This window comes from Podarcis muralis, chromosome 2 (assembly GCF_964188315.1).
Source record: "Podarcis muralis chromosome 2, rPodMur119.hap1.1, whole genome shotgun sequence".
Classification (NCBI taxonomy): Eukaryota; Metazoa; Chordata; class Lepidosauria; order Squamata; family Lacertidae; genus Podarcis; species Podarcis muralis.
Genome location: NC_135656.1, coordinates 117,694,880 through 117,720,762, shown reverse-complemented (window position 1 = coordinate 117,720,762; position 25,883 = coordinate 117,694,880). Strand labels below are relative to the sequence as shown.

The 25,883-nt window shown below is 46.6% G+C and overlaps 1 protein-coding gene across 1 annotated transcript; it reads right to left on the bottom strand.

The window, feature by feature from the left end:
• Positions 1-1,266: 1,266 nt before the first annotated feature.
• Positions 1,267-22,528, bottom strand: LOC114592273 (uncharacterized). Its single transcript, XM_077923578.1, is given in 9 exon segments — positions 1,267-3,775; positions 4,830-4,895; positions 4,898-5,000; positions 14,015-14,180; positions 14,182-15,160; positions 16,947-17,073; positions 19,223-19,498; positions 21,425-21,804; positions 22,287-22,528. Coding segments are annotated over 8 exon segments (3,402 nt in total). The 5' UTR covers positions 21,527-21,804; positions 22,287-22,528; the 3' UTR covers positions 1,267-2,192.
• Between the last annotated feature and the right edge of the window lie 3,355 nt (positions 22,529-25,883).

Genomic DNA, 25,883 nt, shown 5'->3' with positions numbered 1-25,883 from the left:
AAAAGATGCACAGCAGGAGAGCATATTTACAGTTTATTCAACGTTGGTCAGAACAAAGAAAAGACATGACCGCCTGCTTCAGCGTTCAGGCACGAAGAAAAAAACAAAAGCAACTGAAAACATAAACATCCTGTGCAACAGGAAATACGCAGACTCTGTGACTCTCAAAGCCTGCTCCCTTTTAAGGTGGAACGGAAATATCCTAACAGTTATCAGTGCTTTTTTCCTAAAAAAATGTTTAGGGGTACTCTCATTTTCCTATTCATATTGAAATATTGCCTCTCAATGAGGCCAAACTTAGATTCACAAAATGTTTAGAGGGATGCGTACCCCCGTGTACCCCCAGAAAAAGCACTGGTTGTAACAACAACAACGATTTATTATTTATACCCTGCCCATTTGGCTGGGTTCCCCCAGACACCCTGGGCGGCTCCCAACAGAATATTAAAAACACAATAAAACATCACACATTAAAAACTTCCTTAAACTTCCCTATTTATTTAAGGTAAAGGTAAAGGGACCCCTGACCATTAGGTCCAGTCGTGACCGACTCTGGGGTTGCAGCGCTCATCTCGCTTTATTGGCCGAGGGAGCCGACGTACAGCTTCCGGGTCATGTGGCCAGCTTGACTAAGCCGCTTCTGGCGAACCAGAGCAGTGCACAGAAACGCCATTTACCTTTCCACCGGAGCTGTACCTATTTATCTACTTGCACTTTGACGTGCTTTCGAACAGCTAGGTTGGCAGGAGCAGGGACCGAGCGAGGGGAGATCACCCCGTCACAGGGATTCGAACCGCTGACCTTCTGATCGGCAAGTCCTAGGCTCTGTGGTTTAACCCACAGCGCCAACCCTGTCCCTCCCTATTTATTTACTTACACCCAAAGACATGGTGTTTCTTCTTCCACTTGGCGACGATTCACAATCCAGCCTGGATTTTTTTACTGGTATCTTGATCCACTGTTGCAGCCCAAAATGGGAAACATATACAGTGGTACCTCGGGTTACATACGCTTCAGGTTACATACGCTTCAGGTTACAGACTCCACTAACCCAGAAATAGTGCTTCAGGTTAAGAACTTTGCTTCAGGATGAGAACAGAAATCATGCTCTGGCAGCGCAGCAGCAGCAGGAGGCCCCATTAGCTAAAGCGGTGCTTCAGGTTAAGAACAGTTTCAGGTTAAGTATGGACCTCTGGAACGAATTAAGTACTTAACCTGAGGTACCACTGTATTGAGATAATAATGCAGTCACCACACGGAAGCAGCTTAAGATCCAAATAGTTTACTGTTGCAGAAGATGAGGCTCAGTAAAACAGTTCCAGACATAGATATACACAGCTTGTAGGCTTTTACAGATACAGATATATACAGATACATACGAGTACAAGGCATTTCCGTTATTCTAAGTAAACTCACCAATTCAGGACATAACACTGGACAACAAATAGACTCTACTACTGAGCTGACATGCATTAATCACAGATATAGGGGCAGTGGGCCATTACCATTGGAGAGCCAGTGTGGTGTAGTGGTTAAGAGCGGTAGTCTCATAATCTGGGAAACCAGGTTCGAGTCTCCGCTCCTCCACATGCAGCTGCTGGGTGACCTTGGGCCAGTCACACTTCTTTGAAGTCTCTCAGCCCCACTCACCTCAAAGAGTGTTTGTTGTGGGGGAGGAAGGGAAAGGAGATTGTTAGCCGCTTTGAGACTCCTTAAAGGGAGTGAAAGGCGGGATATCAAATCCAAACTCCTCCTCTTCTTCTTCTTCTTCTTCTTCTTCTTCTTCTTCTTCCATAGCAACTGGCTTGGCTGACCTTACACCTTGTTTAGCTCACCCAAGGGTGATTTACACTCATAAAGGAAATTAACCCTTTCTCATATCCAGTTACTCAAACACCCCTTCTTTAATTTTGTTCATGATATTGGCTTTCATTTGCTGGCAGAAAACCTAGCCGTTTCACCCATTATTCACATTTACACGCTGCAAGAGCCTTTATCAGTATATCTGTCAGAATTTTTTCTGTGAAGCAGAATCATAATTCAATTGGTTTCTGTTCCACGTGGTCTCTTACATAATGATATTTGACATCCACGTGTTTAGATCTCTGTTGCGACTTTCTTGGACGTATGAATACAGGTCTGGTTGTCCTTAAACATTGCGATTGGCTCCAACACAGGTAGACCCATATCATTTAACAGTTGTTTACACAATCTTCTCCCCTGTGTATAAAGCTTTTCTCACACCCACCTGTATGGAGCCTCTGATGATAACGAAGGCCATTGCTCTGAGCAAAGCTCTTTCCACACACTAAGCATTTATACGGCTTCTCCCCTGTGTGGATTCTTTGGTGATTAAAAAGCGTACTGCTCTGAGTGAAGCTCTTCCCACACTCTAAGCACTTATACGGTTTCTCCCCTGTGTGGATTCTCTGATGACTAAGAAGGATACTGTTATGGATGAAGCACTTTCCACAAATGGAACATTTATGTGGCTTCTCTCCTGTGTGGATTCTCTGATGACGAGAAAGGCCAGCACGGTCAGTGAAGTTATTTCCACACTCTGAGCACTTATAAGGTCTTTCACCAGTGTGGGTTCTTTCATGATAAGTAAGGTTGCTGCCATGACTGAAGCTTTTCCCACACTCGGCACATTTAAATGGTTTCTCACCTGCATGAAGTCTCTGATGACTACGAAGACTTTTGCTATGAGTGAAGCTCTTTCCGCACTCTGGGCATTTATACGGTTTCTCTCCTGTGTGGATTCTTTGATGACTAAGCAGGTCACTTTGCTGGCTGAAGCACTTTCCACAACTGGAACATTTATGTGGCTTCTTTGTGTGGATTCTTTGGTGATTAAAAAGCGTACTGCTCTGAGTGAAGCTCTTTCCACACTCTAAGCATTTATACGGTTTCTCCCCCGTATGGATTCTTTGATGACTAAGAAGGCGACTGTTCTGGCTAAAGCACTTTCCACAATTGGAACATTTATGCGGCTTCTCTCCTGTGTGGATTCTCTGATGACGAGAAAAGCTACTACGGTCAGTGAAGCTCTTTCCACACACTGAGCACTTATATGGTTTTTCTCCAGTGTGGATTCTTTGATGGGTAAGAAGGTTGGAGCTGAGACGGAAACTCTTTCCGCACTCTGAACATTTATACCGTTTCTCTCCTCTGAGTGAAGAGCTCTGAGTGAAGCTCTTTCCACACTCTAAGCATTTATACAGTTTCTCCCCTGTGTGGAATCTTTGATTACTAAGAAGGTCAATTTTCTGGCTGAAGCACTTTCCACAACTGGGACATGTATGTGTGTTCTCTCCTGTGTGGATTCTTTGGTGATTAAAAAGTGTACTGCTCTGAGTGAAACTCTTTCCACACACTGCGCACTTATATGGTTTTTCTCCAGTGTGGATTCTTTGATGAGTTAGAAGGTTGTAGCTCAGACAAAAGCTCTTTCCGCACTCTGAACATTTATACGGTTTATCTTCTGTGTGGATTCTTTCATGTACAAGAAGATGTGATTTGTAGTTGAAACTCCTTCCGCACTCTGAACATTGAAACCGTTTATCCCCATCATGTTTTCTTCCCATGGTGCTAAGGCCTGATATTCTAGTTGGGCTTTTTGCACAAAGAGAGACGTTTTCCTCTTTCTTGCCTGTGTAAGGTCCTTCCAGCGTTGAAATTTCATTGAAGCTAGCACCATCTGGAACAACATTTTCTTCTGCTTCAGTTTTAATTCTCTGGGGTTCATTCTCTTGACTGCTCTCCTTCTGATCACCTGCAGGAATACAAAGAGGAACTTGATCAGGGAGGAATGGATACCCAAATTACGGAACAATTCCAATTAACAGCTATCTGAAACAGAGAAGGGGAAGGGAGGCAGCCACTGTTGATGGGCAATAAATGGCTGCTTATGTGGAGTATGTATAGAGCAGGGAAGGTTGATGGTCACATTCCCTCTTGACCAATGTTTCTGGGGGACGCAAGATGACGGTAATTTCAGCCAAAGGTGGGTATGGCCAGTCCACAGTCTCTCTCACACATACACCTTTCCTTGTACACACACACACAGAGCTGAACTGTGCATATCAAATAATCAATCTGAGAACCAGGGAAGAGTCGGTTTTCCTCCTCATTTTGAGTTTCTGCTGAAATGAGGCTGCATTTTAATGTTGTATCTTAATCTTGTTTTTAAGTTGTATTTCAATCAGTTGTTTTATATTTGGTGTTAGCTGCCCTGAGCCCTGTCTTGGCTGGGGAGGGCGGGGTATAAATAATTTTTATTTTTGCACTGGGCTGCACCTATCCCAGTATTGGGTCCGCTCCAATATCTTTCACCTTTTTGTCTCTGGTAAAATCAGTGGGGTCTTGGGAGGTCAGAGAAATTTGCTCCGTGGACAGCGGGGAGGGCAGACCAGGCACTCAAAATTGAAGGTTGTTCATTGTATATTATAGAGCTCTGAAAGCTCAGAGTGAATTTGACATTGCACAAGACTTTTCACATAAAACAACCTCCCATTTCCTAGTTTCCCCCACAACATTCCTGGGGTTCTCCCAGTCTGCCAGACCTGATTTAGAGGGGCACACAAGCGGAAGAGAGGATGGAAACAGGCACATTGCACTCACTGGATTTGTTTTACACCCTAGCATCTCAACTATTTAATTGTATCCAGCCCTCATTATGCATCAGGCCTCATGTTACATCCATAGCACCTCCAGTCAACAGAGCTCAAAGGCAGCAGGAACAACTCCAACTGAGACATCTTGTGTCATGATCTTATGGTGCTGTCCTGGGTGTGTAAGTAACTTTGGGCCAAGAGGAGGAGACTTACCCAGAAGGGCCAGGTTCCTGTAATTCTCCTCCATGATGTCCCTCTGGCCTGGATCCAGGAGGGCCCCTCCTCCTCTGTGAAACACACGGCCGCCTCCTCAAAGATCACCAAACCCTGAAAACAGAAAAAAGGGAAGAGATTTATCTCACAGGTAATTAAGCAATCCAAAGACTGCAGTTAAGGAGAAGTGACTTCAAGTTCCCCTGTGGAATCATTCTATCTTATTCGTTCTGTGATGCTTCCCCAAATCCCCATGTTATTAGAGCAACAAAAGAGGAACAAAAGAAACAAATAAACCAATACGTTTGTGGTATGAAAAATTATGGGATTGCAGCAGGAAGGTATGAGAGCTGCACTGATTGGGAATGAAGGACTACAGCTATGAGTAGCTCGAAACTTTTGCAGGTGGAATTGTGTTTCACCCCTCTCTGCAGGATAGCACATATCCCCATGAATGTACAATAAAATTGATTCCTGGACTGATGTTGGAGTAGCTGAAGTCTCCCATGACTACTATATCTCTCCTTTTTGATAATCTGCTTATTCATGTATGCCACGACAGCAGCACAGATACTACTGGCCCAGAGATGGAAAGAAGATAAAGTCCCGACCAGAGACGAATGGCTGATGAAGATGATGGACTACGCCGAAATGGCCAAATTGACCGGGAAAATCAGAAACCAGGAAGAGAAGAAATTTAAGAAGGAATGGGAAAAATTCACAATGTACTTAAGAGAACACTGTAAACAACTACAAACTTTGGCAGGTTTTGAGTAACGTTTGTAATGTACTATAAACTAAGGTAAAATTGGATTATTTATGAAAAATAGACAAAGTACGGGAAGCAGTGGGAAAAGATTGAAAATTGTAACCATGGAAGGGTGGAGGGGAGTAAAAGATTCAGGGAATCCTAATGATGATGATGTTTATTGTTTGAATTTAAATGTGCAATGTAAAATTCAATTAAAAAGAATTTTTTCTTAAAAGGTGGCATTCGCTACGGGGAATTGGGAAGAGGGAAGCTGTCCTGGCTGGAAGTGAATGACATCACTAAAACGCTGTTTGCATTTGGGGGGAGGGGAGGAAAGCATCATCGAAGTCCTCAGTCTGGCTTGGAGGTCTACAGCTGATATCCACAGTAAGGTCACTGTTGTTTCCTACTCCTACAATTTGTACCCATATGCTCCCCATCCACCTTTCATACTCCAAGTGTACACATCCTTCACAGATTGCTACTCCTTCTCCCTTCCGTTTTGATATATTTCTTTCGAACAGGTTGTTGATGGCATCTGTTTGTCTTTGGAGACAATGGAAGAGTGCGCCTTCAAGGGTGAAGCCAAACCTTCAGAGAGTTATCAGCATCCACTGTGGCTTGGAGACTGAAATGGGAGAGACATGTTTTGTTGCAGCTGGGGCAGATGAAGGAGTCCGGTTGTGCTGTTGCAGATGCACCATGGCATTTCTTTTACCTGTGCTCTTCCCAACAAGTCATTCCTCCTCTGGTCACTGCTGTAGAGTGACAGGTTGGAGCCCTCAATTTCTACATTCCAGTCATGAGTCTCATCCCACCAGGTTTCAGTAATGCCTGTTAGGTCACATTTGCCACCCTGTATTAAGCAATGACAAACCTAGACAGCATCTTAAAAAGCAGAGACATCGCCTTGCCAACAAAGGTCTGTATAGCTACAGCTATGGTTTTCCCAGTAGTGATGTATGGAAGTGAGAGCTGGACCATCAAGAAGGCTGATCGCCAAAGAATTGATGCTTTTGAATTCTGGTGCTGGAGGAGACTCTTGAGAGTCCCATGGACTGCAAGAAGATCACTGGAAGGACAGATCCTGAAGCTGAGGCTCCAATACTTTGGCCACCTCATGAGAAGAGAAGACTCCCTGGAAAAGACCCTGATGTTGGGAAAGATGGAGGGCACAAGGAGAAGGGGACGACAGAGGATGAGATGGTTGGACAGTGTTCTCAAAGCTACCGGCATGAGTTTGACCAAACTGCGGGAGACAGTGGAAGACAGGAGTGCCTGGCGTGCTCTGGTCCATGGGGTCATGAAGGGTCGGACACAACTAAACAACTAAACAACAACAATTAAGAGCTCACGTTTTAAAGAAAGCATTTCATTTAACAAGATTTATATGCCGTTGAATATTATTTTAAAAATCTAAGCTGTTTACATAAAACATATTCATAAGGGAAAAATTGATAAAAATCAGCAGATTAAAAACTCGTAGACTTAACCAAAAGCTTAACATGTGGGATGTTAGCATCCTAAATGCTTTTATGAAGGGATAACTGCAAGAGCTGTGGAACTCTTGTGACATCATACACTCTGTAGCAGTTATGGCAGTTAGTATTGAACAGTCTTAACAGAGCAGCAGGTATGTTATGTTGGTTGCGCTGCTGTCTGTCTCAGCCAGTCTGTAAGACGCTTTAGCAAATTAAGTATCACCTACCCGCATTGTCTATTTAATCTGCAACTGCAAGCGCCCTATGTTATATGCTATTTAAACTTTGAAAGGGAGTGCCTTGCGTAGTTTTTACATGAGGGAAAAGAGAACTAATTAAAGGGTCAAACGACCCAGGGCTGCCTTCCGCATACTCCGCAAACGGGAACGAGAGTTTAATTCCCACATAACAGACCATAGCACAGTGGTACCTCTTGTTACGTACAGTGGTGCCTCGCAAGACGAAATTAATTCGTTCCGCGAGTTTTGTCGTCTTGCGATTTTTTTCGTCTTGCGAAGCACGGTGTCGGAAAAGTTTTGGAAAAGCTTCAAAAATCACCAAAGTCTTCAAAAACCTCAAAAAAGGCTACCACACCGCATGCTATGAGTTGCTCCTCGAAGTCAAGTCGCAACTGTATTAACGGTGTTAAGAAAAAGGAAACAAACTTGCAAGACGTTTCCGTCTTGTGAAGCAAGCCCATAGGGAAAATCGTCTTGCGAAGCAGCTCAAAAAACAAAAAACCCTTTCGTCTTGCGAGTTTTCCGTCTTGCGAGGCATTCGTCTTGCGAGGTACCACTGTACTTAATTCATTCCAGAGGTCTGTTCTTAACCTGAAACTGTTCTTAACCTGAAGCACCACTTTAGCTAATGGGGCCTCCGGCTGCTGCCAGCGCACGATTTCTGTTCTCATCCTGAAGCAAAGTTCTTAACCCGAGGTACTATTTCTGGGTTAGCAGAGTCTGTAACCTGAAGCGTATGTAACCCGAGGTACCACTGTAGCCTTTCCGTCATCAGACAGTTTTATTAAGTTAAAAACCATCAAATATAGATAGAATCAAGCAGAGTTTTTTTAAATATAAAAAAGACCAGTGTACACGAAATAAAATTAAAACACATCTGGGTGGGCATCTCTAAACAAAAAATGTTTTTTGCAAGTGCCAAAATCAGTACAGTGAAGGTACCTGGCTGATATCAACAGGCAGAGAATCTTTTCTTCCAACACACACCTGCAAACTGACACAAGAATGGCTCCATGCATCCCAGTTCAAGGAGTGGGGTTTCCTCCTCTTTCTAAGGGCCTCACCCCATCCGCACATGTACACACACACAGGGACTTTCCTCTATCCCACTCCCACGATGGCTAATTCCCCAACCCAGATCTCAATCCTACATCTGCATCCCAACACAAACTGGCATCCCAATCTAAAAGGGAGAGGCCTCAGGGAACTCCCAGCTTAGCAGAGAAAAGGAAACACCCTAAAACACACGCTTTGTGTGAGTGAAACTCTGCATGGGTGGGAACACAGGAACTGGCCCATTCAGCTCGGTATTTCCAACACAAACCGGCAGCAGCTCTCCGAGGTTTCAGCCTTTACCTGGAGACACCGGGACTGAACGGGTAGTGCAACGCAGATGGTTGCAGCCAGGGAAAGGAGTCTGCCACTGAGCTGGAAGGAAGAAAGGTAAGAAAAGCCGTCATCCCCCCCAACAGCCCCACACTTGCCAGATTCAGCCCCAAAGGGAGCTGTGATGAGCGCAAAGGGCCTTTGGGTGCAGGGGTCTCCCGGAAACAGGGAGGCAGGGAATCCCAAGGCAGGGGAAGGGCCTCTAGGGGAGAGAAGAAATCCAGCCAGGGATGGCAGAGAACAAAAGGGAGGGAGGGAGGCGGCCAGAGCCTGGGAAGAGAATGAAAATTTCGATTCCAACCAGCCCTATTGGTACCATCAGGACTTTTAGGCCCAGGCAGAGTGATCAGGAGGGCAGTGAACGATGGGCATCGTGGGGAAGGGCGGTGGCTGCTTTGCATGCAGAAGGTTGCTGCCAGTCCGTGTGGGCAACACTGTTGCTCTGAACAATGGACTGGGGCTGCGCAGGGAGCTTTGTGGAAACTTCCATTGTGCGATTCCAGTCGCCTCCTTTGCAAGATTCCACAGGGTGGGCGCCACTACCGAGAAGGCCCTCTGCCTGGTTCCCTGTAACCTCACTTCTCGCAGTGAGGGAACCGCCAGAAGGCCCTCGGCGCTGGACCTCAGTGTCCGGGCAGAACAGTGGGGGTAGAGATGCTCCTTCAGATATACTGGACCGAGGCCTTTTATTTATCTAACCAGATAAATCAGGACAACTGGGCATCTTGGGAAGGGCAGTGGTTCCATGGCAGAGCACCTGCTTGGCATGCAGAAGGGTTCACCTCCAGGTTTTGCTGGGGAAGAAGACCCGGTGCCTGCCATCGGGGAGGGCCGCTGCCAGTCCGTGTGGGCAACACTCTTGCTCTGAACAATGGACTGGGGCTGCGCAGGGAGCTTTGTGGAAACTTCCATTGTGCGATTCCAGGCGCCTCCTTTGCAAGATTCAGTGGGAGGCGGATTCCCACGCTTCGGGGGAAGGGAGGAGGCTCACGGGCAGAGCACCTGCTCGGCATGCAGAAGGTCCCGGGCTCCATCCCCAGTTGCGCCGGGAAGAGCCCTGGCAGAGCTGCTGCCAGCCCGTGCAGGCAATACTGAGCTGGCTGGACCACTGGTCTGATTCAGCGACGGGGTTTTCCTTCTTCCCTCCCTCCCCCCACCTTCGTCATCATCCCCCGAGCGGCCCCCGAGGCCCCCTTTACGGCCTCCAGAAACCTCAGCCCCCCCCCCCCGCTGCGCCCACCTCAAGCGCCGCTCGGCCGCCGTCCTTCTCCTCCGCCGCCCTCCGCGCCTCTCTCGCTCTCGCCCCAAGGCCTGACGGGAAAGCCAGTGCCGCCGAGCGCGGCTGCCACGGAAACTCACCGTCCTAGTGGCCGGAGGAAACTACGTCTCCCAGCAGCCACCGCGAAGGGAGGACTTAGAACGCCCAGCTGCTCCGCGCTGATTTGGAGGGGAGGGGAAAGAAGAGCGGTATGTTGCTATTATTACCTTCTGGCTTGTCGTGGCGGCTCCCGGCCTGCAGGTGGCGCCGCGCTCTCGCTTCCGGGAGGATTCGCCCTTTGCGGAGAGTTCGGCTCCTGCTTCCCTCCGCCTTCCATTCACAGCTCCCTTGGGGTGGATTTCATTCATTGGATTGGATTATATTTCTGGGCCACTTTCCAATTCAAACGGATCCCAAAGCTGCTTACAAGCATTAAATGACGACAAGCTAGAACATAGTAGAACATCTCAAATACAACATCATACAGAATAATTTAACAAATCATCAGTGAAACAATAGCAATCTCTAGGCAGCAGGGAGTCTGGGATTGTGCAGCCCGCGGCGGGGGAGCTCTGGTTCAGTCCGGACCATTCATCTTAGTGAATTGCCCTTCTAAGTATATCAGATTTGCACGGAGGAGCAAAAACGAAGGTGTCAGGGCTGCTGTAAGCCAGGAAACCTAGGTCCGTTGTGGGGAGTTGTTTCACTGCACACATGCAAATTTTTAGAAAATTATTTTTTGAAATACATGTTTTATGATATGCTAGATTTGCTCAAAAGGGAAGTCAAATATTTGAAAAATATGTGTGTAGTTTCAAGCCAGGCATGGATTTTGAGACACTCGCATAATAATAATAATAATAATAATAATAATAATAATAATAATATAATTAATAGAAATAGAAAAAAAACAAATTATTATTAAAACACTGTATTCTTCACTGTATGAGTCTGGGATTGTGCAGCCCGGGTCCTCTGGGGGCCAGGTTGCTCTGTTTCAGTCCGGACCGTTCATCTTAGTGAATTGCATTTAAACCCCACCCCTACCAACAAGCACAACAACCCTGCGGGGAAGGCTGGCCAAGATGTGTGGGGATCTGAACAGATCTGACATTGTGCATACTCAGCTGTGGCCCATCTCCTGAGGAGTTACTTCATGGCTGGCTTCCTTCCCCCTCTTGCACAGCTGAAACACAGTGCCGGGTTACCAAGAAGGCAGAGCAGGCCCCAGCCTACGGGCCCCAGACCTTTTAGAGGCCCTATAACAACGGATCAAAGTAATATTGATATGGTTTTTTTAAATTGTTGATTGGTAAAATAAAAAAGGTTATTAGGAGATAATTTGCGAGGCTCCTCCCCGAGATTTCAGCTGCCTAAGGGCCTCCACATAGTTTAATCCGGCACTGCCGAAACATTTCCTTGGAGGCAGTCACTGTCAATATGAAAGAAGAGATGAACTATTCTGTCTCTCGCTCCCCAAACTTTATTTATTCCCCCCCCAATAATTTTAATCAAGTTTTATACAAATATAACACATACTGCAACAAATGTTGCACAACCAAAAAACGAAAGAAAGAAAAAAGAAAGTAAAAACAAAGTAAAAACAAAGAATATAACAACAAACAGATAAACAACACCAATTAGCTTAATTATTTAAACTTCCAACCTTATAAACATATTGACTTCCTCTCTCCCCAAACTTTAATTATGCTGTTGCCACTTCTGAACCCGTTTGCTATCCATGCCCCTTTCTTCGTGAATACCTGGTTTTTAAAATATATTTCAGTAGGAGCATGTGGGAGATGTAAGGGGATACGGCTGAAATTGACAACTGGCCTGTGTTTCTGCCACAGGCTGACTATGGTCCACCACCCTGATGTTCCCTCTGCTTCTTACTAGTGTTAGAATTGCCGTATTTCAAAAAGTAAAAGTTGCTGAGTTTTTGCTAGGAAGACCCAAATATTATCAAACTTTGTTTTTTTAAAAAACCAAACCCCCAAAGTTTAGCTTTTTTTTTACAAAAATGCCAAACAACACACAATTTTTCGGTTTGATTACCGAAGATCTGGAAATTCCTCCCAGACATCACTTTGAAATCCTGGACTAGTGTTCAATTGCTCAAAAACACTCTGGTCTTAGTTATTTATAGGATGTTGCTTCGGTGTGAATCTTTTGACACGATCATTCCATGCTGCCAACATTCCTAGGATTCACTGGCTTGGCTCTCACATAACTAAGGTGAACCATAGTTAACAAGCCATAGCTGAAGCCGAGGCACTGGGCAGATGGTCACTTAACGTGAGAGCAGCCAAACTTTGAGAACCATTTCCATTGTTGGCCCCTCTTCATGGCTCTGTAGCTTTTAGCAGTAAATTCCTGCATTCAAATATAACACAAAACCCTGGCTAATGTCAAATGAGGATTACAAACTTTTGTTGACTTTTAATAACAGACCATAGTTAAACTGCTGGGTTAGTTTCACAGATATCACTAAGCCATGGTTTAATAAAACATCATTTATAGAAAAAGGCGAGCAAGAGATGATATGACAGACGTTTGCAAAACTATGCATGGCAGGAAGAAAGTTGATAGAGGAAAGTTTTTATCCCTCTCACACAACACGAAATCTTGTGGATATCCAATGAAGCTGGAAAATTCAGGACAGGTAAAGAAAGAAAAGTACTTATTTTACATAGATAAACTGTGGAACTCACTCCAGCAGGAAACAGTGACGGCCACCAATTTGGATGGCTTTAAGAGAGGTATAGAGAAATTAAAGGAGGGTAAGTCCATCAATGGAGGAGGATGGAGGCTGTGCTGTGAGCAATGTTCTGTCCTTACTTGCAGGAAACCACAAGAGTGGAGAGGACCCGTTTTCCTGATCCAGCAAGCTCTTCTTCTGTTAACCACGCTTTGGCGTTATGTGCAAAAGAGACTATGATCTTTCCTGTGTAAGTCCTTTCCTTGTGACAGAGGATTTAAATGACTTATTCTCATGTGTGGATTTGGTGGTGATACGCAACCACTCTGCTCACCTGAAAACTCTTTCCATGGCAACTACGGTGGTACCTTGGTTGTCGAACTTAATCCGTTCCAGAGTCCATTCAACTCCCAAAACTGTTCAAAAACCAAGGCACGGCTTCTGATTGGCTGCAGTAGCTTCCTGCACTCAATAAGCCATGGAAGCCACGTCAGACGTTCGGCTTCCGAAAAACATTCTCAAACCACAACACTTACTTTGTAACGTTCAGAAGCAGATTTGTTTGGGACCCAAGCCATTCGAGAATCAGTGGCTGAAGCTCTTTCCATTCAATGGACCTTTATATGATTTCACTCCTGTATGGGGTTTCTGATGTACACTAAAGGACCCCTGGATGGTTAAGTCCAGTCAAATTCTACTATGAGGGTGCAGCGCTAATCTCCGCTTTCAGGCCGAGGGAGCCTGCATTTGTCTGCAGACAGCTTTTCTGATTCATGAGGCCAGCATGACTAAACCATTTCTGGCACAACACCGTGACAATTGCCAGAGCGCCTGGAAACACCATTTACCTTCCCACCACAGTGGTACCTATTTATTTACTCGCACTGGTATGCTTTCAAACTGCTAGGTTGGCAGGAGCTGGGATAGAGCAACGGGAGCTCACCTCCATCGTGAGGATTCAAACCACCAATCTTATGATCTGCAAGCTCAAGTGGCTCAGTGGTTTAGATCACAGTGCCACCCGCATTCCATACTAAGACGTACCCTTTAGCTGAAGCCCTTTCCACATCCCAATGATATTCTTTGTCCGCAAAATGGATTATTTTGTGGTTAAGGAGGCTATTGCTTTGGTTGAGCTCTTTCCACACTCTGAACATTTATACAGCTTCTCACCTGTATGGGCCCTTTGGTAGTTAGTAACATGGTCGAAATACTTCCACACTCTGAACATGGAAATGCTTTCTCCCTTGTGTGTAAAGCAAGGGTTTGGCTACAACTGAAGCTTTTCCCAAACTCACATGTATGGAGTGTCTGATAATTAAGAAGGTCACTATTCCAGCTGAAGCACTTTCCACAGTTGGAACATTTATGTGGCTTCTATGTGGCTTCTCTGATGACGAGAATGGTTACTATGATCTCTTAAGCTTTTTCCACACACGGAGCATTTATAGTTTCCCTCCTGAATGGATTCTTTATTTAACAGCACACAGCTCCTAGTGAAGCTCTTTCCACACACTAAGCATTTATATGGTTTATCCTGTGTGAATTCTTGCGTGTAAGGAAAGGTGTCTCTTGTACGCAAAGCTGCTTTTACACACTGAGCACTTATATAGTTTTTCTCCAGTGTGGATTTTCTGATGATCAAGAAGTTTGGAGCTCAGACGGAAACACTTTTCGCACTCAGAACATTTAAACGGTCTCTCTCCTGAGTGGACTTTTCGGTGAGAAAGAAGTGCAGAGCTCTGAGCAAAGCCCTTTCCACACTCCAAGCATTTATACGGTTTCTCCCCTGTGTGGATTCTTTGATGACTAAGAAGGTGACTGTAGCGGCTGAAGCACTTTCCGCAATTGGAACATTTATGTGGTTTCTCTCCTGTGTGGGTTCTCTGATGACGAGTAAGGCCACTACGGTCTGTGAAGCTCTTCCCACACTCCGAGCATTTATATGGTTTTTCTCCAGTGTGGATCCTTTGATGATTAAAAAGGTTGTAGGTCTGTCGGAAACACTTTCCGCACTCTGAACATTTATGCGGTTTCCCTTCTGTGTGGATTCTTTCATGTTTAGACAGTTTATTGCTATCAGCGAAGTTATTTCCACATACTGAGCACTTATATGGTTCCCCCCCATTGTGGATTTGTTGACGAGCAGGAAGCTTGGAGCTCAGACGGACACTCTTTCTGTTCTCAGAACATTTATAGGGTTTCCCTTCTCTGTGGGTTCTTTCATGTAGATGAAGAAGTGACTTATACTTGAAGCTCCTTTCACACTCTGAACATTGAAACAGTTTATCCCCATTATGTTTTCTTCCAAGGGTGCTGGGATTCAATATTCTAGCTGGGTTTCTTACACAAGGAGAGACGTTTTCCTGTTTCTTGCCTGTATGATGTTTTTCCTGCATCAGAGTTTCATTGAAGCCAGCACCGTCTGGAACAACAGTGTCCTTCCTCAAATTCTCTTCTGCTTCAGTTTTAATTCTCTGGGGTTCATTCTCTTCACTGCTCTCCCTCCCATCACCTGCAGGAATACAAAGGGAGACCTGATCAGGGAGGAACGGACACCAAAGTTCGAGAACAATCCCAATTAATGTCTGTGTGAAAAGCAGAAGGGGAAGGATAGTCAGGGGGCAGCCACTGTTGATGGGCACTAAGACTGGGCCGCGTTCACCCTTGATCAATGCTCCTGTGGGCCGCATGCTGAAGGTACCGTATTTTTCGCTCTGTAAGATGCACTTTTCCACCTCCAAAAATTAAGGGGAAATGTGTGTGCGTCTTATGGAGCGAATGCAGGCTCCATGGCTTCAGCGAAACCAACGCGAAGCCTACGGAGTGCACCAATCTCTCTTGCTCTCCTGGCTTTGCTTCGCTGGAGAGGTGCTGCGCAGCTTTCCCTCTCTGCGCAGAGCCCCTTCAGCGAAACAGGAGGAGAAATGGAAGGGGCTCCGCTTCTCTTGCTGCTTCGCTGAAGGGGGCACTGCGCAGAGAGGGAGAGATTTTTTACCCCTTGTTCTCCCCCTCTAAAACTAGGTGCGTCATATGGTCGGGCGCATCCTATAGAGCGAAAAATGTGGTAAGTGTAGCCAAAGGTGAGCATGGCCACTCCACATTGTCTTTCTCACACATACACCCTTGCATGTATACACACACAGGACACACACACACACACAAGCACACAGCCCCCACCTGAACTGTGCATATCAGCTGGGCTGGGAGTTCTCAGATCGGTCTGAGAAGCAGGAAGGAGTACAGTTTCATCATCATCAGAGCACTGGGCTGCACCCACCCCTCATCTCTTTGCATCTGCTGCCAAAATCAGTGGCGTCTTGGTAGGTCAGATAAATTTGCTTTGTAAATCAGACCCTCAAAATTGAAGGTTGTGTATTATAGAGCTCTGGACGCCCAGAGCAAATTTGACATCACACTTGCCAGGCAACAAAATCTCCCCTCTCCTAATCCCCTCGTGTTGTGCCTGAGGTTCTCCCAACTTGCCAGAACTGATTTGGAGGGGCACACAAGTAGAAGAGAGGAGAAAAATAGACCCACGGCACTTGTGGGGTTCATTTTACATCCCACTAGCATAACTATTTAGTTGTATCTAGCCCTCAGAAATTAAAGGACACCTGCTTCTTGGGAGAAAAGCAATGACAAACCTAGACAGCATCTTAAAAAGCATATTGCCAACAAAGGTCCGTATAGTTAAAGCCATGGTTTTCCCAGTAGTGATGTATGGAAGTGAGAGCTGGACCATCAAGAAGGCTGATCGCCGAAGAATTGGTGCTTTTGAATTATGGTGCTGGAGGAGACTCTTGAGAGTCCCATGGACTGCAAGAAGATCAAACGTATCCATTCTGAAGGAAATCAGCCCTGAGTGCTCACTGGAAGGACAGATCCTGAAGCTGAGGCTCCAGTACTTTGGCCACCTCATGAGAAGAGAAGACTCCCTGGAAAAGACCCTGATGTTGGGAAAGATGTAGGGCACAAGGAGAACAGGGCGACAGAGGACGAGATGGTGGGACAGTGTTCTCGAAGCTACCAGCATGAGTTTGACCAAACTGCGGGAGGCAGTGGAAGACAGGAGTGCCTGGCATGCTCTGGTCCATGGGGTCACGAAGAGTCGGACATGACTAAACGACTAAACAACAACAAAGCCCTCGGTATGTATCAGGTAACACATTTCATCCTTAGCGTCTCTGTCAGCAGAGCTCAAAAGCATCAGGGACAACTGAGACCTCGTGCTATGATCTTATGATGCTGTCCTGGGTGGGTGGGGAACCTCAGGCTAAGAGAGAAGGAGGATTACTAACCCAGAGACGCCAGATTCCTGTAATTCTCTTCCATGACTTCTCTGTGCAAGACCCTCTGGCCCGGATCCAGAAGGGCCCACTCCTCCTCTGTGAAATGCACGGTCACATCCTCAAAGGTCACCGGGCCCTGAAAGCACAAAAAGGGGAAGAGCTTTATCTCACAGGTGATTTAGCAATCCAAAGAGGAGGTTAAGGCGAGGTGACTGCAGATTCCCCTGCGGAAGCCAAAGGATGTCTGAAGAGCCCAGAAGCCCCAGTAGGATGCAGGACCTGAGCACAAGAGCCCTCTCTTGCTCCCCAGCAAATGTTACTTCTGAGTTATGGTGCCTTTGATCGTGGAGGTGGAACATAGCTGTTGTGGCTACTAGACAAGGTCAGTTTCTCCCTGGAAAAGCAGTCACCCTTGCTGGAGAACATGTTAAGAGCTTTGCTGGATCAGGCCAATAGCCCATCTACTCCAGCTCCCTGTTTTCACAACGGCTACCTACATACTGTATGGGAAATGGACTTGGAAGACAAAAATGTATTGAGGATTAGGTAGGTAGCCGTGTTGGTCTGACACAGTCGAAATAAATAAATAAATAAAAATTAAAAATGTCCAGTAGCACCGTAGACCAACTAAGTTTGTTCTGGGTGTAAAATTTTGTGAAGAATCTGAAGAATACCTGAAGAATCTGAAGAAGTGTGCATGCACACAAAAGCTTATACCCAGAACAAACTTAGTTGATCTCTAAGGTGCTACTGGATAATTTTTTAATTTATTTCGAATGTATCGAGGACTTAGTGATCTGACACGGTTACCCTTCCTGCCTCTGTTCCTTCCCCCTTCCTCGCTCTTGTTAAGTTTTTTGATGGTGTGGGAAGAGTCTTTAATGTCCTGAAAATGCTGGGAGGCGGTAAAGCCCCACACACAGCTGTCATAATCAGTTGGGAGGATAATGCTGGGTACCGTATTTTTCGCCCTATAGGATGCACTATATGGTCCGTATACATTGCTTGCTGTTTCAGAATGAAATATTTAATCTTCTCATTCACTTGTGTATTTCGTATTGCTTCTGGATCTCATTTTAAAAGAACCACCTTGCATTTGGCAAGACATAAATCTGTACGAAACCCTCAAGCAGCACCTGAGCAGAAAAGCCCTCTCCTCTCCTCTGGTTTTCACCAACTGGTATTCAGAAGCATTATTGCCCGGTCCACAACCGTCAGGGTTCGTTGCCACCAGTGGCCTCATCCTCCCTGAATTTGTTTAATCCTCTTTCAAAGCATCATTGGTAGCTAATAAAGCTTTTCAAAGGCGCTCTGAATACCACTTTTTGGTAGAGAGAGCAGCACTGATGTGCTCATTTCCTGCACTGGGGCATCTGGTTGTTAATAATAATAATTATAATAATAATAATAATAGTAATAATAATAATAAAAATACCCCGCCCATGTGGCTGGGTTTCCCCAGCCACTCTGGGTGGCTCCCAACAGATATTGAAAATAGAATAAAACATCAACCATTAAAAACTTCCCCAAACAGGGCTGCTTTCAGATATATTCTAAAAGTCAGATAGTTGTTTATCTCCTTGACATCTGATGGGAGGGCGTTCCACAGGGCAGGTGCCACCACTGAGAAGGCCCTCTGCCTGGTTCCCTGTAAGCTCACTTCTTGCATGGAGGGAACTGCCAGAAGGCCCTCAGAGCTAGATCTCTGTGTCTGGGCAGAACGATGGGGGTGGAGACACTCCTTCAGAAATACTGGGCCAAGCCTGTTTAGGGCTTTAAAAGTTAGCACCAACACTTTGAATTGTGCTCGGAAACTGCCACTGTGAGAACAGGATGCTGGACTAGATGGGCTCTTGGCTTGATCCAGTCGGCTCTTTGTATGTTCTTACTGAAAGGAAATCCTAAAGATGTCAATGGGACTGAATACCAGGCACTGGGAATCACAAGTGGGGAGAGCGAGGCTGTTGAGCTCATGTCTTGCTTGCAGGCTTCTCACAGTGGCATCTGGCTGGCCATTGGCCTGATCTTTCAGCCAGGCTCTTCCAAAGTTCTTCTGCAGCTAAGGAAGAACATATTAGAGCTGCAAAAAGAAAACAGAAACTATGCAGAGCAGGCATAGGCAACCTCGGCCCTCCAGATGTTTTGGGACTACAATTCCCATCATCCCTGACCACTGGTCCTGTTAGCTAGGGATGATGGGAGTTGTAGTCCCAAAACATCTGGAGGGCTGAGGTTGCCTATGCGTGATGCAGAGCATTCAAAGCCTGTACATCGGGCAACTGTACCAGAAGCCGAGGGGAAGGGGCAGATCCTGCACAGCTCTCCATTCCTTCTTCCTGCACCCGATTCAGCAGCTCTCCAGAAACAGTTTCTGCTCCACGCAGAGAAGGAGACGGTCTGGAAGAAAACGTCACCATCATTTTTGCAACGGAACAGGGGCTTTCGCCTGGGGGTGGCGGCCACAAGACCAGGACTGCGATTCCTGCATCGCAGGGCGTCTGACTAGATGCCCCTTCTAATTCTCCAGTTCTGTAATTCTGTGGTTCTGTTGTTTTCACCATCTGCAAGGGAGACAAAAGAAGGTCGGAGGGCATTTTAGACCTTTGCAACAGCGGGGGGGGGGGCACCTCAGGCTAAATGTGGACCTCCAGACCTCTCTGCCTGGCCCTCTAAACCCCCCTCCAAGGCCACACCTCCTCAAGGGCTTTTCCCCGGTTGGAACATACCACTTGAAATGTGAGCATGTCTCTTGCTTGCAGAGCTAGAACGATGCTTACTATACCAAAGTTAAGAGTCACATTCATTGTTCCACCCAATTTTTGCTTCTGGCTCCGCCCACCGGGGGGGGGGTCACACACCCCCACCAAGGAGGCAAGCGATGGCCACCAACTCTGACGGCTTTAAAAGAGGATTAGACAAATTATTGGAGGAGAGAGCTATTGAAGGCCTCTAGCTATGATGGGTATGCTCTGCACCTACTCTTGGGTTTTATTCTTTTAAGGCTTACAGCAGAGTTTCTTTCTACAGATAATCTTTATTATTTACAAAAAAAAAGTACATTGGTCAAATAAAGCAACACAATTCCTTCTCCTCTAGCCATCTGGCCAGAAACTCAATTGCTGACTCATTTGCACTTCTGTTCATTTACACACTGACTGACCTTTATTGACCACATGCCCTTAATAAAGGCACCCGTCGCTGGGGAGATTTTTCTGTTGCCTAGCAACCTGTCCTAGACCAATCCTCAAGTTCTTTCTAGAATATTCCGTTCACATCCAGAGGTACCACTGTACCTTGGTTCTCAAACTTAATCCGTTCCGGAAGTCCGTTCCAAAACCAATGCATTCCAAAACCAAGGCACGCTTTGTGGGATGTAAAGCTGCAGTCGAGTGCAACATTCCGACAGAGGACTAAGGGCCTCCATGTTCTAACCAGTTGCTGTGAGAACCAGTTTGTCGGTTGCTGATAGTTTTGAAAGGTAACTGCTCAGTTGCAGTCACCTCAGGACCAACTTCCCTCTGGTATAGTCTATTTGCTTCTTATGTAACCTAAGCCTGCCTTCAGGTACAGTTCTGTAAACCGGAATGAATCTGACAGTAAAATAGTTTTATACAGTGGTACCTCTGGTTGTGAATAGGATCCGTTCCAGAGGCCAGTTCGCAACTTGAAAAGAACGCAACCCGCAGCGGCGCGTCTGTGCAGGTTGCGATTTGCTGCTTCTGCGCATGCGCATGATGTCATTTTGCACGTCTGTGCATGCGCGAGCAGCGAAACCCAGAAGTAACCCTTTCCGGTACTTACGGGTTGCTGCGGGACGTAGCCTGAAAGAACGTAACATGAAGTGGACGTAACACGAGGTATGACTGTATTAACATGAATCAGATTTGTGTGTGTATTCTTTAAGAGGGATTCAAAGAGACTTTTAACCAGGAAGGCATCTTTATTAGTAGAACTCAGATGAGTCAGCAACAAGCTGATCGCTGCATAAACTTAAAAAGGGGGTTGTTTAACTCTGCTAAAGTAAACCTCCCCACACGCTTTCCCATAGAAAGTAATGCAAAATGGATTAATCCGTTCTAGACCTTTAAAAACAACCCCTAAAATAGCAATTTAACTTGAATTTTACTATCTAACGTGACCATTGATCCATAAAATGAAAGCAATAAACTATGTACTGCAGTCACACTATCAATCAGTAGCTGAACTGGGTTCCACACAGTCACAAAAAAAGCGCCACAAAAACAAAAACGCAAATTAAATAGCAAAAACAGACAGACCTCAGCGTAACACTCAAAACGGAAGTATGGCATTCAAAATGGAGCATGCTCAGCTTCCGAAAAAAGTTCGCAAACTGGAACGCTTACTTCCGGGTTTGCAGTGTTTGGGTTCCAAGTTGTTTGAGTACCAAGGCGTTTGAGAACTAAGGTACCACTGTATTCAAAACCACTGACCTAAAGCGTAAGCACCTGGATGAAGCCATCTCTCACCTGCTCCTCCTCCTCCTGCTTGATGTCCTCTGCCCGGCTCAGGCGGAAACCTTTGGCCAGGGAACTGGTCTCCTTTCTGCATCCCATCACCCAGTTCTCCATCTTCGGGAGGAGGAGAGCCAGGAACTGCTCCAGGATCGCAAAGTCCAGGATCTGAGTCTTGGTGTGTCTCTGGCTTTAGCCACTTGTGGCAAAGGTGATGGAGTCGGCTGCAAACATACAAGGGCAATCTTGCTCTAAGGCATAGCTGTCAACTTTCCCCTTTTTAAAAAGGGAAATCCTATTCAGAATAATAGGATTTCCCTTAAAAAAAGGGAAAAGTTGACAGCTATGCTCTAAGGAAGTGCTTCACTGACTGGGACTAGGAGCTCCTGGCTTAGCTAATGAAAGGAAAGCAAACACACACACACACACACACACGCACACACACGCACACACACACAGAGTGGGTGCCAACCTTGCATGGTTGGAACATCTATACAACTCCTCTGGGAATAGAGGCAGCTTTATGGAACGAGCCACTGGTCCACCTAGCTCAATACTGTCCACACTGACCGACAGCAGCTCTCCAGGATTTTGGGCAGGGAGTGTCTCAGCCCTAACTGGAGATACCAGATACCTTGGAGAAGCGCTGCCAGTCTGCGCAGGCAACGCTGAGCGAGGTGAACCGATGGTCTGACTCAATATTCTCGAGTTTTCCTTAGTTGGCTGCTGCTTTGCAAGTGTTAAAAACTTGGAAGCGGCATCCGCCCAGCTCCCCAGTTCTGTCTCACCTGCGCATCAACTAGCATTGCTTGAAATAGCAAATAAAACGCGCCCTATTGGAAAACCGAGGGGCGAGGAGAAGAGTCTCCTGACTTACGGTTTATTTATATTTGCAAGGACGACTTCAGATTGCGAGCCTAGGCGCTGAACCACATGGATCTTACATAAGGAGAGAAAGAAACAGGGAGGGAGAGAGAGGGAGAAATGGAGGGAAGGAAGAAGGGAGGGAGGGAGGAAGAGGAGGAGCCTTGGTAGGATCCTGGGAAAGTGCAAAGTGCAATTTTCCCCGGGCGATCGGCCGGTTTCCCCACCTGCCCCCTGCTGGCTGGAGCCGTGCAAAGTTGATTGTCCTCAACAGCACTTTTTTGCAAGCTTTTTTTTGTTTGCAGAGAAGGACCCCCCCCCCCGCCCCATTCTGACTCGCAGGTTCTCGAAATCCATCCTTTGGTAGCGCTTCGGTCAAGATGTTTTCTTTATTGCATTTATATTCCCCTTTTTTTCCTCCAAAGGAGCTCAACGCAGCGTAGGCAGTTCTCTCCCTCCTCATTTCCACCCCCCCCCCACAACATAGCTGTCAACTTACAGATTTGAAAATAAGGGACCAGCAACCTCGAAAATAAGGGATCAGCAGCGAAAATAAGGGATTTTGCTTGGCTTATACAGAAATCCGCCACTGATGGAGCCAGGCTGCTTTGGCTGCCACTGACTGTGTTTTGCAGGGGTTGGACTAGATGATCCTAAGGGTCTACAACTCCCACCAAAGAAGAGTGGCAGACAAAATTGATGAACGACGTCGAGATGGCAAAGCTTCCAGGCAGAATTGGAAACCAGGAAGAGGACCTCTTTCATAAAGAATGGGGAAAGTTTATCATTTCGTTGAAAAGCTATTGTGAAGAGTTACATACATTGGTAGGACTGACAGAAAACTTGTAGTAAAAATTTGAACTACGGATGGACAAATGATTTATAAAAATAGAGTTATGAAAGGGATGCAGAGGGGGAAATCACTACATTAAGATGCTGCACTGGTTGGAGGGGATGCTAAGCAGTACGTCGGGACTGGCGCGGTCCTGGCGCGAGGAGTTCCATCGGCCCTTCCCTGCCCCGAGAGAGAGGGAGGGAGGGAGACTCTTGCCCACACCGGCCCGTCTCCTTGGGAGAGACGGAGATGCGGCAGCTCGTGCGCGCGCTCTCTCTCGGCGGAGGACCCCGAGCCGCTGCTTCCCGGGAAATTTAAGGGACATCATCAATAAGGGACAGCAGCGGGACACGGCGCTGGGATAAGGAAGTTTCCCGCCAAATAAGGGACGGTTGACAGCTATGCCCCACAACAACCCTGCAAGGTAGGTTAGGCAGAGAGCCGGTGCTCACCCAGTGAGCTTCATCATGGCTGATCTGAAGCCCCCACCCCGTGCAGAGTCGATGGACACACAGAAAAACTTTCTGACAGTCAGAGCTGTTCAGCAGTGGAAAGGACTCCTTCGCGAGGTGGTGGACTCTTCTTCCTTGGAGGTTGGGTGGCCATCTGTCATGGATGCTTTAGCTGAGATTCCTGCATTGCAGTGGGTTGGGCTGGATGATCTCTGGGGTCCCTTCCAACTTGCCCGTTTCTTTTAGGTCAATCTTTTTTTAAAAAAAAATTAAAACAAAAAAGGGGGGAAAGCAATACATCTGTCAATGTTATACACATCAAAGCAACAAACTGACACATCACAAGCAGCTGATACAACTTTCAAAAAAGAAATAAATAGAAGATAAAAGCAGGTGGTGATTTAAAACCAAAAACCAATAAATCAATATCCCTGCAGTGCATACAATTGTGGGAAGGTTTCCTTTAGCAGAGTTAAACAATCCCCTTTATAAGTTTACGCAGCGATCGGCTTGTTGCTGACTCGTCTGAGATCTACTGATAAAGATGCCTTCCTGGTTAAAAATCCCTTTGAATCCCTCTTAAAGAATACAGTGGTACCTCGGGTTACAGACGCTTCAGCTTACATACGCTTCAGGTTACAGACTCCGCTAACCCAGAAATAGTACCTCGGGTTAAGAACTTAATTCGTTCCTGAGGTCCGTTCTTAACCTGAAACTGTTCTTAACCTGAGGTACCACTTTAGCTAATAGGGCCTCCCGCTGCTGCCGTGCGATTTCTGTTCTCATCCTGAAGCAAAATTCTTAACCCGAGGTACTATTTCTGAGTTAGCAGAGTCTGTAACCTGAACCGTATGTAACCCGAGGTACCACTGTACACACAGAAATCTGATTCATGGTAACATGAAACTATTTTAGTCTCAGATTCATTCCGGTTTATAGAACTGTACCTGAAGGCAGGCTAAGGTCACATACCGTATTTTTCGTCCCATAGGACGCTCTGTCCCATAGGACGCACCTAGTTTTTTTGGGGAGGAAATAAAGGAAATCCCCCCCTTTATTTCCCCCCCAAAAGCAGGTCGGGGAAGCCGAACCAGGTCGAGGAACAGCGGGATGGCGGCGCTGCTCCTCCCTGCTCTCCCCCGAGCTTGTGGGGCTGGCCGATGTCTGCCCGGCGCGAGGGGCGCTCTGCTTTAGGGCGCTCCGCCCACCGGGTGGCAGGCTGCTATCCGCAGCGTGGGGAGCCCTGCGGGGAACTCCCGCAGGGCTGCCTAGGCTGCGGAGGTGTTCCCGAAGCGCCGGGCGCTCTGCTTTCAGGGCGCCCGACGCTCCGGGAAGCAGGCTGCTATCCGCAGCCTAGACATCCCTGCGGGACCTCCCGCAGGGCTGCCTGGGCTGCGGATGTGTCCCCGAAGCGCTGGGTGCTCTGCTTTCAGCGCGCCCGGCGCTCCGGGAAACAGGCTACTATCTGCAGCCTAGACAGCCCTGCGGGAACTCCCGCCGGGCTCCGTAGGCTTGCGGATAGCTTCCTGAATCCTGGAGAGCGAGAGGGGTCGGTGCGCACCGACCCCTCTCGCTCTCCAAGCTTCAGCGAAAGCCTGCATTCGCCCCATAGGACGCACCCAGATTTCGCCTTCATTTTTGGAGGGGGAAAAGTGCGTCCTATAGGGTGAAAAATACGGTAACAAGCAAATAAACTATACCAGAGGGAAGCTGGTCCTGAGGTGACTGCAACTGAGCAGTTACCTTTCAAAACTACCAGCAACCGACAAACTGGTTGTCACAGCAACAGGTTAGAACATGGAGGCCCTTAGTCCTCTGTCAGAATGTCGCACTTGACTGCAGCTTTACATCCCAGAAGATGAACCCTGGGGCTCCTTCCAACTGCCTGTTTGTTTTAGGTCAATTTATTATTATTATTATTAAAACACAAAAGGGGGGGGAGCATTACAGGTGTCAAAACACGGTTATACACGTCAAAGCAACAAACTGACACATCACAAGCAGCTGATAAAAGAAATAAATAGTAGATAAAAGCAGGTGATGATTTAAAACCAAAAACCAATAAATCAACATCCCTGCAGCGCATACAATATCCAAAACATATCAGTCGGGCGGGTAAGTTTGTTATTCATCTCTCTCAGGAAGGATGAGTTCAAAGTCAATTGCAAAATTTTCATATAAAAATGGAAACTTTTATTTTTTGGCATGCATCACTCGCTGCCCCTCCTTTGAGAGACCGTCGAGGCCCAGTGCCTGCGGGGCCGTGGTGCTGAAAGAGTTAACGTGGCCAAAGAGCCGCGTGGGCCTAGACAAGTCGCGGGGA